Source organism: Otolemur garnettii, unplaced genomic scaffold (assembly GCF_000181295.1).
Source record: "Otolemur garnettii isolate 467f Iridium unplaced genomic scaffold, OtoGar3 scaffold00004, whole genome shotgun sequence".
Classification (NCBI taxonomy): Eukaryota; Metazoa; Chordata; class Mammalia; order Primates; family Galagidae; genus Otolemur; species Otolemur garnettii.
In genome coordinates this window covers 26,141,705-26,161,195 of record NW_003852399.1, presented here as the reverse complement: position 1 = coordinate 26,161,195, position 19,491 = coordinate 26,141,705, and the positions used below count along the sequence as shown (strand labels likewise).

Below are 19,491 nucleotides of genomic sequence, written 5' to 3'. Positions count from 1 at the left end.
GTCCAAAAGGAAATTTTAAATAAACATTTTCCTAAGTTAGCAAAGATCATGAATGAGAAGGATGGTGTATATGAATCATTTGGAGAATACACATGTTAGTAGACCTATTAATTGGAGAATACAATGAAAGTTTCACTGACTTTGAGAACCACAACATCACACTGAAATTAGCATTTCAGCCTTAAATAATTGATGTCACCAAGGCACCAAAAGTACTACAGAAGGCATTGATTGGGCTTTTTGACAATTTAATGTCATTGTTTGATGCTAAGAAAGCTCTAACTGAAATACAGAAAAACACAGGGCAGCGCCTGTGGCTCAAAGGAGTAGGGCACCGGCCCCATAGGCCAGAGGTGGTGGGTTCAAACCCAGCCCTAGCCAAAAACTACAAAAAAAAAAAAAAAAATGCAGTAGAATACCCTTGCCTTCAGCAACATGCTGGAAAAATGCTTTCTTGCTTGTCAACCTCTTATTGTTTCAAATCTACATTCTCCTACCTAAATCAAGATGCATATGACTGATGCCCTTCTAGAGGAGCAGCTGAAAACGTGATACGACAACATGATACAACGACATGCTCAAAAGCAGACACAACAAAGTCATTCAAAGTTTAGTTATCTTTAAAATTAATAAATAGTTTTCATTTTTTTAAATTATCAAGTACACAGTAGTTAAATTTTTATAAACTAACATATCTTTTAAAGTATATATAATTGGAGTTTCTTGAATATGGCCTTATTTGATTAAGGTAAATTAATGCAGCCTTCCAACATGAAAAGGTCCCCTGGCCTTGACACAAACCCTTCCCATTAGGCCCCGCCTTCCAATCTGGCTGCACTGGGGACTAAGTTTCCAACATGTGCTTTCTGGGAAACACATTCAAACCATAGCAATAGCTTTGTAAATTTTCTCAGAAGCATTCAAGGAAAGGAAACAGAAGATAATACCAGAAAAGCTCATAATCCAGGCTATTCTCGCCTGTCCTCCATTTTTTTCTGGCCATAGGTTTTCTTTCTAATTTTTTTTTTTTTTTGCAGTTTTTGGCCAGGGCTGGGTATGAACCTGCCACCTCCTGTGTATGGGGCCGGTGCCCCAACTCCTTTGAGCCACAAGCACTACTGCTTTCTAATCTTTTAATATGCCCATTCCTTGAGACCAAGCTAGTTCAGGGCTTGTTAAATATGGGCAAAGGAAAAGCTAAGGGTCATGCTGCTCCCGAAAGACCCTGGGATGTCTGCTCAGTTCAGATAATAAGCAGACTTGAAGATTCTGGCGATTTGTGTTGTGTAAGAGCTCACTTCAGCACCTTCTAAGGGACTCAAATTGAACCGAAATTTTAAACTTAGAAGGATCTTACCTCTCACATTAATCTCAAAAACAAACTCTTGGCAATCACTCAGACAGAAGCAAAGCCAACCTCCTTCTCAGTCTTGGAACATACTCCAGGAACTATCTGTATCCGACCTTGCCTCAAAACACTGATCCTGTGGTTTCTTTTCTATTTTTCTTCTTCTTTTTTTAATCCTGTGGTTTCACTTCTACCCTTAAAAAACTGTGATGCCAGTAACAGGGGAAAGCCCGAGGCTATTCTACTCTAACTTCTGAGGATATAGCCAGACGCTGACAACTATTTTCTGCAAATTCGACTAGACTAATACATCTTTTGAGCTTATACTCCTGTCTGTTTACACTGCTGTAACAGACTCTTGATAACTGGGTAATTTATAAATAATAGAAATTTATTTCACATAGTTCTGGAGTCTGGAAACTCCAAGGTCAAGACACTAGTACTTCAGTGTGTGGCACAGACGGTGCCTTCTTGCTGTGTCCTCACATGGCAGAAGGCAGAAGGCCAAAGAAAACAGGTGCTCCCCCTGCAACCTCTTTTATAAGAGCACTGATCCACTCATTAGGGTGGGGACCTCTGACTTAATTATTTCCCTCAAATCCCTAGCTCTTAAGAACATCACCTTGGGGTTTAAGTTCCAACATATGAGTTTTGGAGGGACACAGTTATCAAAACCGTAGCAACTCCTAGGCTGGATGCAGGGGCTCAGGCCTGCAATCCTAGCCCTTTGGGAGGCCGAGGCAGGAAGATCTCTTGAGGCCAGGAGTTCAAGGCCAGCTTGAACAACATAGTGAGCCTGTCTTTATAAAACATTTACAAAATTAGCTGGGTATGGTGGTGCGTACCTGTAGTCCCAGCTGCTCAGGAGGCTGAGAACCATCGTTTGAGCTTAGGACTCCACTCCAGACTGGGCAACACTGAGTAAACTCTGTCTCTTAAAAAAAAAAAAAAAAAAAAAAAAAGCAAAGAAAAGAAATCTTAGCAACTCTGGACCAGCAAGAAAAAAAAACTTTTGTCGACATTTTTATAAGAAAACAAAAAGGAACACAAATTAGCCTATGCATTTATTTTAAGGCAAACAGAATAAAAGAAGACTCTTGACAACGACTGCAACTAATTTTTATTTTGTAAAACCTGAAAAGTGAATTTTATAAGTCTTCTAGCTTACAAGATACATTTAAAAAATGTAGTTCATCGTTTTTGTGTTTGTTCTTATTTTGCTAATCATCCAGCAGGACTTTTTTTTTTTTCTTTAAAGGAGTTGCAACAGGGAAGTTAGGTTTTAGGATTTTTCTGCAGTGAATTCATTGCCCTCAGCCTTTCTTCATTTTGAATCCCCAGACTACATGTCACCTCTGTTTTAATTTTGAAAAAGGAAAAGAAATGAGGTAAGAAGAAAGAGGATAAAGAACACCTAGAACACAAACTGACACTTGATTGCAAAAAAGGAACCAGTACTTACAGTACATGGTAAGAATCCAGTTACCTGTAAGAACCTCGGGTTTAACCACTGGGATTTGTATTCAGTCAATACTTAAAAATAAATCTTAATCTACAATTTTCCTATTTTCTTCCTTACCGTGGTATTATACAAGGCATGGGGGTGGAGTTTTGCCTCTGCGCATCAGCAGGTGTGCCTCCTGGAGAACGCAATCCTCCACTAGCTACTGTGGAATCGACTCAAGAGTTGATTTTTGTTTTTTGTTTTGGCTGGGGCTGGGTTTGAACCCGCCACCTCCGGCATATGGGACCAGTGTCGTACCCTTTTGAGCCACAAGCGCCACCGAGGAGTTGATTTTTGAATAGACCTTTTTTTCCAGGTAGTTGACTTTTTCAACACATATAAGAAGTTTGATAACTGCCATTTCATTTGTTTTCCTCATGCTTTTTGTTTTGTAGAAAATCAAGTTCTGACCTTCCCTTTATTTGAACCCAGATATCGATTTCTATCATCTCATCCTCTGCACACCAGACCCCATTACAAATGGGGAGCTCCCCAGAAATTCTGCCAGTTTCCAACAAGAATAGAGCATGTATTTCCACAGCAAAGCCAACTCACAGTTACCAGGTCCCCCAAGTGCCTCCACTCCAGACAACTGCTGCAACCCAGAACCCATCAAATAGTACGGGCTCGCGTGGACAGATGAAAAACCCATTAGGAAGTACGGCCAACTCTGTGTTCCCATGTTTCCAGGAAAGAAACCACATTTAGTGTCGGTGCAGTGCAAAATCACTAGGGTCTGCGGCCTTTAACTCAACTGAATGTCTAACCTCTTTCAAGATATCACATGACTAGACCCTTTCTGGTTAGCTAAAGATGTGCCTTCCAGAATAGCACATGGGTTAGGGCCAGACCAAAACCCAAGCCCACCAGCCACATCATGTGCTTTTCCTTAGCTCTAATTTTTCTCAGCTGGAAAAGTGTTATACAAACAACTGACATATAAGAATACAACTATTACAAAGTAACTTATATGCAAAATATGATTATTCCTCAATAAAGGAGAAAGTACAATTGTGAGGCTTAAAAGCTATTTGTAAGGAATAACTCGTTAGTCAGCCTTTTTCTAAATTAACTCTGCATGTCTTATTTTTGTGTGGCAGCAAAACGTACTTACCTTCTTGGATCACAATGACAGGAAGGACAGCACCCTCTGAGGCAGGAACATTGTCTCCCCTGCCTTGCAGGGCCCTGGGCCACTCCTGCCCCCTGCTGGCCGGGCTAGCGCACACCCACTGAAGGAGGAGGGACGAGTAAACAGTCTGCAGGGAAGGGGCCTTGCCTCTGCCGCTGGGTTTTCTTTCTTTGTGCGTATTTTAGGATCTTTTTGGCCACTATGTTTCCACCAAAGCTTGGACCCCATTTGGTTTATCCACAAATTAGGATCGTTCAGCTCTTCTCAAATTTACTTTGAGGGTGATCTGAAGGTAATGTCTAGCTGAAATATTTAACCAAAAATGTCCTTAATTGAGCCAGGCACGGTGGCTCAGGCTTGTAATCCCAGCACTCTGGGAGGTTGAGGTGGGTGGATTGCCTGAGCTCAGGAGTTTGAGACCAGCCCAAGCAAGAGTGAGACCCTGTCTCCACTAAAAATAGAAAAGTTAGCCAGTTGTGGTGGTACACGCCTATAGTCCCAGCTGGGAGGCTGAGGTAAAAGGATCAGTTGAGCACAACAGTTTGAGATTGCTGTGAGCTGTGATGCTACAGCACTCTACAGAGGGTGAGAGAGTGAGACTCTGTCTCAAAAAAAACCCAAATCAAATTTGCTTAATTATATACATGGGGAAGTGTGAGAGGTGTAAGCTCACCACTTACAACCTAGACAGAGACCCCACTCTGGGAAGGACACCAGCTCCTGGGATATATGCTTTCCTATACCCAAAGCAGCTCACACAGCAGGGGGGACCACAATTTGACTAGCGCTGCCTTTTTTTTTCATTATTATTCATGTCAAAATTTTCAAACTCTGAGGCGGGGACATTTTCAAATTTATCTGTGGGTAAATTGCTTAAGCTAGTGATTTTTGGGGTACACGCAGCAGTGAAAACATATGCGCACTTCTAGAGGGGACAGAATTGATGTTGGTGAATGAAGATGTCACAGGAGAAAATGTGGCTGACTGGGGACCACTTCTGCAGGCATTTGAGGAGTGTGAGCCCAGATAGTAATTTCTGAAGCTGTGCCATCCCCCTTGGGAGCTGCCCAGGATACCAGCAGCAGCCTACCTGGTCTCCTGCAGTGCTGGGGTCTATGTTGGTGAGAGGGGCTGCAACCCAGAAGATCATCACCTCCAGGAGCCCTGGGGGTCTTCTCCCAGGGTCTGCAGCTGGGCAGCTCACTCTGGCGATCAGAGTTCACACTTTTTATCCAATGATCAACTGCTTAGATCTGAAGTGACATAAACTCCTAAACTCTTTAGATAAAAATAGTCCCAGTAATTCCAGAAAGGGGTAATAGCCTCCTCTCCGCTCACACAACTAAAGAATGTGTTATTTTACAAAGTAGGTTTTGAATTTTGTTCCCTCCTATCCCGGTTCCTTTATCCTTCAGGTTATATACCACAAAATGTATGTCATGTGTATTTTTCTTCTCATAGTCTCATACTGATAGTCTCATATCAATATTTTGAAAAAACTACTAGACACAATGCTTCTGCTTTTGCCACCTTAATAAAATGAACTTCTGCACATACGTAGGACATAACTGCATTACTATATACAACCTGACCCTCTCACCTTTTTCCTTATCTCCGAACTAAAATTTTGCTAGCACAGAGTAGGGTTGTTCATTGTTTCCTAAACACCAAACTTATTCTCCCATCTGGGCTATCCTGCCCTTTCTCTAGGATCTCCCCACCTCGGTGCCCACAATGCTCTCCACTTTCTTCAGAGTTCTTCTTCCCCCGGGCCCTGAAACTTTCTTTGACACAGAGGTCCGCCCTCTTCTTTGCAAGCTGTCTGGGATTACTCCCTCTGGCATAGCAAGTGGAAACCTAGAAAATTGACTACGTTGAACTATTTTTAACCCACAAAAATAGTAGTCACAGACGGTTCAATTTAATACACGCATTATCGTACCCCCCAGACAAAGTCTCTTTGTATTCCTAGTATCTGCAGAGCTCCTTACATTGTGTAGGTGTTTCCTACTAAAAAAAAAAAAAGAAGAAAAGACCTGGCTATCCTTAAATTGGTAAAATAGTACATAAACTTCCATTTTAACCTGAAGATGATCCTAATCCACTAATATATTTCCTATGGATGATTTGGGATGACTCTGCAAAAATATTCTAAAACTTTAAAATATGAATGTAAATAGGAAATGTAACTATAAAACTTTAAGGTACTCAAAGTTATGAGTTTAGGCATTGAATGTAAATATCATAGGCTTCTAATAGATTCTAAATATTGAAGAGGTCATTCATAGAATGTTTATCAGTAAATTCTACATTCACGAAAACATATTTCATATTTATTACATAATTAATGCTACAACCCATTTAGAAAAGGACATTGAAATATTACATTTTTGAATACATTAGATAGATTCCTCCGTCCCTCTTCTTATTGTGGCCTTAATTCACCACATGATTATATTAATTACCATTGGATAACTGAAACTGGATGGGAAAAAAATCTAGTGAGAAAGCATACATGTTTTTAAAGCTAAGAGATTTATAAGGTATTTGATTATGAAGTGCAAGGCCTTATGGCTTTCTAGATTAAAAACATCTAAAACAGCATGTTAACTGTTAAACTGAATTCAGGATCCTAAGGGCAGGAGGCAAGAATGAGGCTCAAGGTCCGGGCTGGGGATTCGAACCCGCCACCTTAGGTGTAGGTGGCTGGCGCCTTAGCCGCTTGAGCCACAGGCGCCGAGCCCAGATTTCTTTTTTGTGATTCCACTTCTTACAGCCACGTCTTCTTGAGCTGAGGACTCATGTCTTTAGAACTTGACCCCAGATGAACCTGTAATGTTTTATAATAACCCTTTCATTCATGTGATTTCCGAACACACAAAAGACTGCATGAAGCCATGTAAGGATCTATTTTAGGGGAAAAAACTAGAATGAGCTTCATATTAGTTGATTCAGACTTGCCACTTCAGAGCAACTAAAAGACACTCTAACATTGGTTCCTATTTCTTTCTAATCTTGAGATTTACATGAACTGCTGATCTACTTGCTATGTTAAGGCCAGAAACACAGAAATAGGTCAAATTTCTTTCACTGACGGTAGAAAGCCCACCTCAACCCCCAAGTTCTTTCACTGTCTTGAGATAGCATTATGGGACATTTTAAAGTACGAGACTTTTTTTTAAAGATCTTCTTCCTTTATGGTCTGGAAAACACAGTCATCGTCAGCCATCTTAATCTTGCTTGCTCTTGGCAGAAAACTAGAATAGTCTTTCTGCTGCAAAGTAAACAGAGGTTGGAAATGTAAACAAAAGGAAATGATTTCCACCACAATAACAATAAAACAATTCAAGGAGGTTAAAACTCTATTCACAGAAGGTAATGTTTCTTTAAGCAATGGTTATTTTAAGTGGTTTGCTCCAGTAGAAACTTGATTTAGGGGTAGGTGTGGGTACACCTGTTAGGGTGAGGAGGGCACCCCCTGCTGGTTTGCTGAGGTAGACATGTCAGTCTTTCTGGACTCTGGAATGTCACACCGGTTGCATTTAACTTGGCCTATCTTGTCCTTTTCTCCTCCCTTAAAGACTTTCCATTTTTAACTTCGTGTAACTTTTTAAGTTTTGGTGTACACTCAACCCAAATACAAACTTTCCAAAGGTGTTATACTTATTTTAAGGCATTTTAAGAAGTCATGGCTACCCCAAACCTTTAGTGAGCAGTGTGTGTCTTCAATATTTATGAAATTTCAAAGATAGGGACATAGAGAGTAGAGGGTGAAAAGAAAGAAAAAAAAAATGTGGGCACCTCGATGGGCAGATAGACCCCAAATTTTTCTGTACAAGGGATTTGTCTTGGTAGAGAGGCCCCATCACGGAGTGGCTCAAGGAACAAACAAATGTTGTTTGTAAACAACAAATAAAGACTGCTCGGGTTTGAATACCTCTTCCGCTGTCTTACTGGCTGTGTGACTTTGGGCAAGTTACTTAACCTTTCTGTGTTTCAGTTCCCTACCCTATAAAGGATAAAAATAATACCTAGGTTATTACGGGGATTAAATGAATTATATATGGAAAGTAATTATAGCAGTGCTTGGTTCAGGACAGGCTCTATATGAAGGATTGCCAAATAAATTGATATTCAATATAGTTGGACACCAGGTCCCCTTTTGACATGGTGGTCCTGCTTAGAGCATGAGGTGGTTGTGTGTCGGTTTTAGTCACTGCTCACCAGAGAGGACAACTGACTCGTTCACTGTTGTGCCGTGTGTTGTGTTGTCTGTTGTTCTAACACAGTGGCTCTCAAACTTGAAAATACATCAGACTCATCCTGAGGGTTTGATTAAACAGGGATTTCCAGATCCCTCTGATCCAGTAGGTTTGGGGCCTGGGAGTTTGAATTTCTTTTTTCATTGTCTTTTGGTGGTGTTGCTTTTCAGACCTAATCTCTAGTAATGGTGCTGATACTGCTGGTCTAGGGACCACACATTAAGAACCACTATTCCAGGATAATGGTTCCAATCCTGAGTATATATTAGAACCTCTTGGGCAGCCTTTAAAAATTTGATTACCCAGGCCCCTCAGACCAATTAAATCCATCTCCGAGGGTACACAGCCATCAGGTTTCAGAGCTCCCCAGCTGATTCCAATGTGCAGCCACGGCTGAGAATCACAGCTCTGCTGCTGTACCCTGCCAACATGGATGGGTTTAAATGATGAAGCAATTATCATATGCGTAAAGAAATTGAAGCGTGGGCAGTGTCTCACTGGGGTGCTTGTTATGAATGCTGATATTTCCCAAGCTCCCTCTCCAGATCTACTGTGTCAATTTTAGGGGATGAGGCCCAGGATCTGTCTTTCCAGAAGCAGCTCAGTAGTCCCTAGTGCACACTTAGCTTTTTGATCTGCCTAAAGACACAGTAGGTGGTGGAGTTTCTGTCTCCTAACCAGCCAGAAATGCTGTTATTATAATAGAAAGAGAAACCTTTGCACTTAACTTTTACTTGTCCCCCTGAGCTTATTCACTCAGGAAAGGAATAAGCTTTTCTACTTTTTCTACCTTTTCTACTTAACATATATGTAAACACTGTACTTAATACTAAGGACCTTTATATATACAGCAGACGTTGTGACAGGTGCTGAATCAATAACAAATCCCATTGGAATGCTCCTTAGACATCAACTTTATTTAATTCACCCACACTAGGTCTTGGCCATAGAAAGGAAGAGTTGGCCAGGCAGGGAAGGGCATGGTTCTGTGGTCAGACTGCCTCTTTCCTTCCACTATTGATTACTGTGCAACTTTGGGCAAGTCACTTCACTTCTCTGTGCCCTAGTTTCCTAAACTTACAGGATTAGGGAGGAAGGTGTTAATTCACATAAAAGTGCTTGGAACAGTGTGTGGCAAAAATAAGGGCACACATTTTTTCTATTATTAACTGTACAGATCTAAGTGCTCAAAAAATTATCTTATAAACTTAAAAGTTGTCTTGTACAGAGCACACTGCAGGAAAACTTTGAAACTAAAACACGGTATGCTAAAATACACGAACTAGAAAGAGACCTTTTCCTCCAAAATGCATGAGGTAGAGAAGAAAATCACCAATGAGTTTTGTGTTCCTCTGGGATATTTTCTATGCAAAAATTGTCTTATCCCTGCCGGGGGCGACAAACAAAAAGCTATACTTTATGTCAGCCCTCCAATTGGCCCCACCTACAGAGAAGAACTTCTGAGAAATAGAATTCTGGCTGATTCCTGGAAGTTTAATGGCTCTGGTTAAAGGGCAAAAAAGGGCAGATTTACCAAAATTACATGTATTGATTACATAATTTTACTCACAGACCTGGCTTGGCTGAATGCGGTATTTGTTACTTTTGCCTTGTTCTGGGACTTCAATCTGCTAAATAGATTAGTGAAATGTCAGTCAGCACCGCCCAGAGAAGCAAGCAACAAACAACCTATTTAACGAGCACATTTCCCCTTCCACTATAATCCTCTTAATGGTCCCACAGGCTGCCAGGCAGCAGGTATTCCGATCTGTCATCTGCGCCTTTCTCCTTCACTCGCCAGAGTCTAAATGTTACAGAAATGGCGTCCCCGAAAGTTAAACGATCTTTGACGTTTAACATTAGTGGTTGCCTACGGGTTTTGTGATTTAAGAAAGCTTTTAAAATAACTTCACATGAGATGAAATGTACTTCTAAATTCTGAAATAATCCACGGAGCGCCAATCCACATGCTGAATCAAAGCCAAATGGGACTTTGGTTAATCAAAAGGCACCATTAATCAAATGAAGAATCAAAGTGAAGTTCAAGACACTTGAATATACTTTATGTACATAAGGTGGACTTAATATACCAGTCAGGGTCCCAGCAGGAAACAGATGGTGCATTCTCCAGGGTTAGTGGGGAGAATTTTAGAAAGGAATTATTTAACTATTTAATGGAGGTGGGGACAGGATTAAAGCAAATCAATGAAGGGATGCTGGGGCCCCCAAGGGCTGGCAATGATGAGGGTTGGGGGGCAATTTCTTACCACCCCTAGGCCTGCAGGGGCAAGGGGAACAGCTGTTATAGGAACCTGAGAGCAGCTGTGGCTATAAGGAGGCAAGGTTGCCTGACAGGAGCTGCAGCCTCCAGGGGAGGGCTACATCAACCCTGCAAGGTTGCAGGTGGAGAAATCCAGACCCAAGCTCCCTTCCCCCTCACCCTCCAGCCTTCTGCTGGGCTTCCCAAGGAGTCACCTTCTACACAGCAAGGTCACAGAGCAAGGTGGGGAGTGATTCTGGAGGGACACCTCTAGTAAATGTGACCTAGCCAGGGCTTCGGGGAAAGAGTTTTAGAATTTTCTTAATTGGAAAGAAAAGAACCATTAAACAACTGTGCAGTTTGTGCGTATCTCAAACAGGGCACAGTGCTTAGACCTGGATAATTACAAATGTCTCTGTACTAATCGCCTTCCCCGGCAACAAGTAAGCTCTGAGACAGAATAAAGGGGTGAATTAAGTTGTTCGTTATTGCTTACTATAGAATCGGACATTTCAAAATAAGTGGGTTAAATAACTGCAAATGAGCATTACCTTGTAACTGCACTTAACAGAATGTGCCAGTAATCAGTAAGGATGCCATGATTAACTTTGTTGTAAAATAAGTTGCTTTAAATAGGTATGCATGAGACTTTCTTTTGGTTAGTTTTTTTGTTTGTTTGTTTGTTTGTTTGTTTTTGAGACAGAGTTTCACTTTGTCACCCTGGGTTGAGTCCTGTGGTTTCACAGCTCACAGCAACCTCAAACTCTTGGGCTCAAGCAACCCTCTCACATCAGCCACCCGAGTACTTGGGACTGCAGGCACCTGTCACAGTGCTCGTCTAGTTGTTTTTAGAGATGGGGTCTGACTCTTGTTCAGGCTGGTCTCCAACTCCTAAGCTCAGGCAATCCACCTGCCTCCCAGAGTGCTAGGATTATAGGTGTGAGCCATTGTGCCTGGCTTCTGTTAGTATTCTTAATAGAAATGTTTATGTATCTTATCTCAATAATTTTTAAAAAATCAGTCAGGTCACAGAAATGAGAAATTAAAGCTCTGATGTCTTAAGTGTTTTGTTACTATTATTATTTTACAATATTACATTATAGTTTGTAAATGATCTTGTGCCATGAAATACAGAACTTGGGGGGATCATTTAACATTTTTCTCTCTTCTTCTTCTTCCCTTCCCCCTCCCTATGTCCAAGGAAATAAAATCATAAGCAGTTTCTGATATTATCAATTTCTCTGACTTAAATTCTTTATATACTAGGGGGAATAGAGTTGAGGAAAAAAGTGAATCTATTTTAATAATGCAATATTCCTGTATTTTCTCTTTCATCAATAGATTAGCTACTGTTAATAATATAAACAGCTGTGCACAGTGGCTCATGCCTGTAATCCTAGCATTCTGGGAGGCCAAGGCGGGTGGATGAGCTCAGGAGTTCGAGACCAGCCTGAGTAAGAGCGAGACCCTGTCTCTTCCCAAAATAGAAAAACACCTAGCCTAGCATTGTGGTCCTGGCCTGTTATCCCAGCTACCCAGCAGGTTAGGAAAGAGGACTGCTTCAGCCCAAGAGTTTGAGGTTGCTGTGAGTTATGACCCCACAGCACTCTATTAAGGATGTTTCAAAAAATAATATAATCACTTATTTCTATGCAGCAATTTCTCTCTAAAATTTTGTCCTCTAGCTATACTCAGACCATTCTCATGACTGTTGTTTATAGTTTTTCCATTTTATGGACTGGGCCAGCTCTTCAAAAGGCTACCATTCCTAGGACATCAAATATTACAACTTTCCTTTATAAATCAATAAAGAAGTGCAAGGTGAGAATTGTGGTATGGGCCTAAAACTCTGTAAAGGCACGGACCTAGCTAAAAATGATGATGATAATTAGCCACTGTACCCTTTGTTGCTTCTCTGTAACTGCTACTCTGGAGTCACATAGCTGGTGGGCATAATGATCCTTGACTTTCTCCATAGAAAATATCACCTTTTTGAAATATAAGGGTAGCTTCTGAGATATCTTCCAGGCCCTGCATTCCAGTAGGTTGGCTGACCCACTCAGATCATTGACCCATACCAAGAAACAGATTCAACTAGAATTGTGACCCAAACTAGGAACTGACTCAACACAAAATGATAATTTCTTCTATATTTCTCCTATAATTTTGCCCCAAATCTAACCCATTAAGAAACCCAGTTGCCTAATCCTTTGCCCACCAAGCTATCTTTAAAAGCTCTGTCTCCTGGCTCACTGCCCGTAGCACAATGGTTGCGGCGCCAGCTACATACACCAAGGGTGGTGGGTTTGAGCCTGGCCCGGGCCTGCTAAAACAACAATGGCAACTGCAACAAAAAATAGATGGGCACTGTGGTGGGCACCTGTAGTCCCAGATACCTGGGAGGCTGAGGCAAGAGAATCACTTAAGCCCAAGAGTTTGAGGTTGCTGTGAGCTGTGACACCAAGGCACTCTACTGAGGGCAACATAGTAAGACTCTGTCTCAAAAAAAAACAAAATTTCTGTCTCCCAAATTCTTGGGGAGGAAGATTTGAAGAATTCTTCTTATCTCCCCCACTTAGCACTGTGCAGAATTAAACCCTTTATCCATCACAACCCTGACTGCCTCAGTGTATGGCTCTTTTCTATGCAGCAGGGAATACAATCCATTTGGATGACAACAGTACAAATGCCTTTGATGTTTCTCCTCCTCACCATATAATAGAAACACATTTAAAAGTGCCAGTGCCTTTTAAATAGTCTGACCTTGCCTCATATAAAAGAAAAATGGAGGAAAAAATACATATGGAAATGGTAGCTGGGGATGAAGTCAGAGGTATAAGGTAAGCAGAAATTAGAAAGCCATCTCACTTTTTGCCATTTTTGAGAAAACTAATTTGGAGGTCAGACCTACTTTCAGGAAAATTGAAGGAAAAAATATACAAATAACTATAGATCAATATAAATATAAGTTGCTTTTTTTTTTTGAGACAGAGCCTCAAGCTATCCCCCTGGGTAGAGTGCCGTGACATCACAGCTCACAGCAACCTCAAACTCCTGGGCTCAAGCAAGTCTCCTGCCTCAGCCTCCCAAGTAGCTGGGACCACAGGCATCCGCCACAACACCCAGATATTTTTCTGTTCGGTTGCAGCCGTCCTTGTTGTTTGGAGGCCCAGACTGGATTCGAACCTGCCACCTTAGGTGTATGTGGCTTTTGCCTTAGTCACTTGAGCTACACGCGCCAAGCCTAAGTTGCTTTTTAATTCAGAAAATTATTAACCAGCGTATTCCTGAAGTACCTTTCATGTATTCAGATTATGGTTTAATAAACAGAATAATGCACTTTCAGAAATTCCTTAGAAACATCAATTGCATAAAATACATCTACTTTCTTTTATTGTTGTCTTTTAAATGTCTTTAAATGACAGAGATTGTTGGTATCTACTCCATTATCCATTTTGGCCTTCTTCCTTAGTAATAATACATAATCTTATTTGTACAGAAAACATGCCCTGCTAACAGTCTATAATTACCAGACTCCCTTGCAGCTAGGTGTGGGCCTGTGAGTTGTAGGCAGAAATTTGTGTGAGACTTCTGAGATTCCTCCTTAAGGAAAAGAAATGAACCCTTCATTGTGTCTTCTTCATACTTGCTGCCTAGAATGTGGATATAATGGTGGGTGTTCCAGCAGCCATTTTGGACAAGTCCTACATTGAAAATGGCATAGCCGAAAGGTCTCTGGTGATATTATGGAGCCACCATACCAGCACTAGAATGCATACCTCTGGACTTCTTTGAGGGAGATACAAATTTCCTTTTTGTCTAAGACACTTATTTTCTCTTGTTTTGTTTTCTGTCATACATAGCTAAATGTAATCCTAGCCAGTATACTTTATTTTAAAATAAAACATCACTTTTATAATTCTGTTCTAGTTAAAAGAAGCAAATATTTACAAAACTGATTCAGGCTTCTGTATAGAGGCAAAACTTCAAGAAAAATATTATGCTTATTTTTCTTCTAGTTTATAGTTAATAATTGCACTTAAGAATTTGATGTGATATTTTTGTCATGATTGTATGTTTACATTATTCTTTAGTGCATTTGTTTGATTCAAATTTTAATGATTTCTTCATAAACAATTTAAGTCTTAACTTTCAAAACATTGCCTAAAGCTAATGAAGCTAATTAACATTACATTAGCAATAAATTTCTTTCTTTTTTTTTTTTTTGGCTGGGGCTGGGTTTGAACCCACCACCTCTGGCATATGGGGCCCGGCACCTTACTCCTTTGCGCCACAGGCACCGCCCAGCAATAAATTTCTTCTTTCCCTCATTCCATCTTCCTAAAAGAAAACCAGTGTGGTTTAATCTGTTTTTATGGACCATCTGCTTCTATGGGGCTCATTTGGGTTGTAGTTTCCTCAATTTCTACCCCTTGCTTCAGATTCTCCAAGATCATCAAAATCTTGAACTCAGGGTTTGCCTTGCAAAATTGAAATCTTTGTGTCCTAGCCCATGCAAGCCTTTCCTGGAAAATAGGAAACTGTCATGATCATACATTTATATAGTTATGTTAAGCCACAAAATGACTTTAAACAACTATACTTTGTGAGGAGGCCTGGCACTTGGTATGATTTCAAACAGCTAAACTGTCTCACTCCTTTATATTCTTGGGTTCCATTCTACTCACAGCTTTAGAGATGACATTCCAGATTGAAATGTAGACTATCCTTTCAACATCCTCCTGAAAACTCAATTTTCAAGAGGACAGGTCTGAATTTTTCTTTCTGAGAACCAAAATGAGTTTAAAAAAAATAGTTTTTGGAAATAAAACTTGTTGAATATCTGGATAAAACAATACAAGAGTATTAACTAATATGCTGATTTTGCTATCTGTGAAAGATAAATCATGGTTCTGGATTCACGTACAAATCTAAAGAATGCACTGTTGTGGCTTTTCTTGAAAACTTTAAATAGATTACTACCTTCCCTATTCTAACTACTCAGCTATTCATCCCTCAAGTATTTCCTGTAACAAGCCCCTTACATTTTATTTATCCACATTTAAGAGCACTTCTCCTTTTTAATGAGACCACTTCAGTTAATTACTCTTCTCTTTCTTCTTCTTTTTACATAGATATAATTCAGAACCTAAGAGGGCCCATCCTGCCTAAGAGGTTGGATTTTATTATTCTTTTAAAAGGAGTCTCCTTGATTCCTTTATTGCTTTGATTTACTGCTCTCTAGTACATTTTGAATTATGCTATTACTAAGAGGCAGGAAATGTATTTTCCCTGGAAAAATATTTTCAGTTCTAGAAAAAAAGAGAAATAAGTATAAAGTGCAATTATTTTCTTAGGAAAACTCTGTGAAGTCAAGTAAAGACCTTTGTTAACTAAAGATGCCATCCATCCTTTTATAAAAGACTAAATTTAAATGAAAACGTTAGGAAGTTTCCAAATGTTTTCCACTGTATTTTTGAAGATCAGTGTAATAGTCTACAAAAAAATTAAGTTTACAAATGTCAACCAGGAATTAGCATTTGTAATCATTTTAAAAGGTCAAATTATACTGTCTTGGGTGGTGCCTGTGGCTCAAGGAGTGGGGCGTCAGCCCAATATACAGGAAGTGGCGGGTTCAAGCCCAGCCCTGGCCAAAAACTGCCCCCCAAAAAGAAAAAAAATTATACTGTCTTATTTGGGACATTCTTATATCATCATGATGACAGGCAATTAAAAAGATTAAAATCTTAGCAATTTTTTTTTCTACGGCCTGACCACCAATGCTTTCAATAGGCTACCAGGCTTTAATGAATAAATGCGGACTAGAAAAACAAAGCTTAATTTTACATTGAGAAAAAAATCATAGCTTTGACAGTTTATTTGACTCAATGGCTTTCTCCAACTACTAAAGGCATTTTCGTTTGGCACAATGGAAGTATCAAGAAGCTGTGAAGTCTTTCTAGAGACAAACTTGAGACCTTATTTATGATCATCTTCACTGTGTTAAAGATCCCTGCCAGCTAGGTGCAGTGGCTCACGTGTGTAATCCTAGCACTTTGGGAGGCCGAGATGGGTGGATTGTTTAAACCCTTTTTCTCTAAAAAAAAAAAATAGCCAGGCATCATGGCAGGTACCTGTAGTCCCAGCTACTTGGGAGGCTGAGGCAAGAGGATCACTTGAAGTCAAGACTTTGAGGTTGCTGTGAGCTATGATGCCATAGCACTCTACCCAGGATAACAAAATGTAATTCTGTCTCAAAAAAAAAGAAAGAAAGAAAAGAAAAAAGGAAAAGATTCCTCAAGATCCTGACTTTATGGTGTAGCTTTTATGATAAACCCAAAAGCCTCCATGTGGGCGAAGGCAGAAATAAAATGATACAGAGTAGATGGCAAAGACTTGTCTGTAATCCAAAGACAACTTCTCATTGGAAAAATGGCTCAAATTCTAAAGCCAGCCTTCCTTACACCCTGCCATTCTGAGCTCTGAGCTACCAAAAGGAAGAGGAGCTCCCTTCTGTGTGGTTTGGATTTCTCCCTTCAGGACCAGATCTGCTGGCCTAGGGAATTCATGAGTGTAGTTTGGTCACCAAGTGTCAGCTGATGGTAGAAACTTAATGTGAAAAATATACACAGCCAAGAGCACTTACCATTTCTGGATTCTCTGCAGCTAGCTTTACCATCTTTTCTGAGACCATCTTTTTCAAGCAGCTACTCAGCAAAAAAGCCTAATAAAGCCAGAAATAAAGAACTCTCTCAACGATAGAAATCTTCATTCTCTTCCTTACCGCCTTATAAAACAAAGCAGAGTTTGAGCTCTGCCCTCCAATAGGATGCTTTCTAGAATTTAGTTTGCATAGGATGCAATGAGCAAGTAACCATAAATTTTCTCAATTACACAGATATAGCTACAGTAAATTTTAAAAAGTCAAATTGAAAATGCCCAGGATCTCATTACTAATCTTTTTCCTCTTAGAACTCCCTCCCTTGCATCCTATGTTTTCTAGGATTTTAAAAACAGATCACGTTTTATGAGCAAAAACCAAAACTTATTTATTATAATTGAATAAACTGATGATCAATCATATATTTAGTTCTATACATATTTAAACCTATTATTAGGCATAAATGGTAACCTGTTTAAAAAAATATGTTAGCAGCTTATTGCTTTTACTGAACTAAAAAAAAAATCAGCTGTTTTTCTTCCCTTTCTCAGTATCTTTAATCCCTCTTTCAAGACTGATGGTTGCCTCCAGTGTCATCTGTGGCTTAATCATGATTGTTGGTGGTACCAAAACACATACAGCTAGAGATCTTGTACACAAAGGCTGGGTATCCTTGCTCCAGGCTCTTCACTCCAACTTCAAATTTAAGGTTCTCTATGATTTTCTCACTTGCTCCTTTTCCACTAATCCTTTGTCTCATCCTGCTCTTAATTCTTTTTTTTTTTTTTTTTGAGACAGAGCCTCAAGCTGTCCCCCCTGGGCAGAGTGCCGCGGCATTACAGCTCACAGCAACCTCCAACTCCTGGGCTCAAGCGAGTCTCCTGCCTCCGCCTCCCAAGTAGCTGGGACCACAGGCGCCCGCCACAACGCCCGGCTATTTTTTGGTTGCAGCCATCATTGTTGTTTGGCGGGTCTGGGCTGGGGATTCGAACCCACCACCTTAGGTGTACGTGGCTGGCACCTTAGCCGGTTGAGCTATAGGCGCCGAGCCCCTGCTCTTAATTCTTGACAGTTTTCTCCTTCGGTCCTACTAAAGTTTAAGACTTAAAGCTGAGGCTGCAGCATCCCAGCACAAGGCTGTGTCTAGGGATGGTCACTGCACTGGAGTGGATGATGGAAAGGAGGAAGAAGAGAGAGAAAAAACCCAGCTAGAGAGTAACCCATGTAGAAAGCTCTTGTAGGGAACAACATAGAAAGCAGAATTCAAGGGAGAAAGGGCTATATACAGATCTCAGAATTCGAGGGAGAAGGGCTCCATACAGGGTTATGAAGTATGATAGAAATTAATTTTATGTAAGGGAAAAGGAGGGAAGAAAGAAAAAAGGCTTGCCACCAATAAGGAAAAGAGTAACAGATACAGAGTTTATACATAAATTTTGACTCCCTGGCTTTGCTAAGAACTAGCCCGATTTGCCTGTGCATATATGTAACCTACATGAAACTAGAGAATGAAATAGTTAAACAACAAAACCCTGAGCTAATGCAGCCAGGAAGGATGTTTAATGGTATTAAACAAGATGCAGACCAATTCTGTATTCCCACACAAAGTACACAAGTATGGAGGCCGGAACTCTGCTATAAACCAGGTTAAGTTATGAAATACAAAGGGACTGAGCTTTTGTTTATAGGGCCTATAAAGGTTTTGGACTCAAAACCTTATTTGTGCTTGCAAAGCATACAAGTCACATCTCTGCCTTTTGCAAAAGTAGCCCTTGGGTATACATCAATAAAACTCACACTCCAAAGGAAATAAGACTTTATTAGGAATCCTTTGAAGGAAAGTTTATTGTACTTCTTTATAGTGGCTTAAACTCATTTGCTACTGAATAGATTAAAAAAAACATAATAAAATTTAACTGCGCTTAGCATTCAGTGGTGGGGGGTGGTTGGGGGAGGGCTGTTTCCACCAAAATCTTTCTGTGTCTGTCCAAGGGACTGTAAATCTTGCCTCAGCAAACCAAGCTACCATTCCCTAAGGATCTTTCACATTTAAAGAGAATCTAAGGCCTCATTTCTTTAACCTAGGATTTTGGTTTAGAACTTTGTGTTTTTCAGAGGACTTTCAAATCATGATCACAATTGCATTAGAAGCAGAGTGTTGAGGCTCGGCACCTGTGGCTCAAGCGGCTAAGGCGCCAGCCACATACACCTAAGGTGGTGGGTTCGAATCCCCAGCCCGGGCCCGCCAAACAACGACGGCTGCAACCAAAAAATGGCCGGGTGTTGTGGCGGGCGCCTGTAGTCCCAGCTACTTGGGAGGCTGA

At 40.4% G+C, this 19,491-nt stretch overlaps 1 protein-coding gene across 1 annotated transcript in view; it reads right to left on the bottom strand.

Annotated features, from left to right (window-relative positions):
• Window positions 1-7,162: 7,162 nt before the first annotated feature.
• SNX31 (sorting nexin 31) overlaps window positions 7,163-19,491 on the bottom strand; it is a 56,647-nt gene continuing 44,318 nt past the window's right edge. Inside the window, exons 12-14 of the mRNA XM_003782442.1 lie at window positions 17,153-17,230; window positions 9,821-9,877; window positions 7,163-7,258 (exon numbers count right to left, since the gene is read on the bottom strand). Coding sequence (XP_003782490.1) covers window positions 7,163-7,258; window positions 9,821-9,877; window positions 17,153-17,230 — 231 coding nt within the window. The remainder of the gene's footprint in view (window positions 7,259-9,820; window positions 9,878-17,152; window positions 17,231-19,491) is intronic.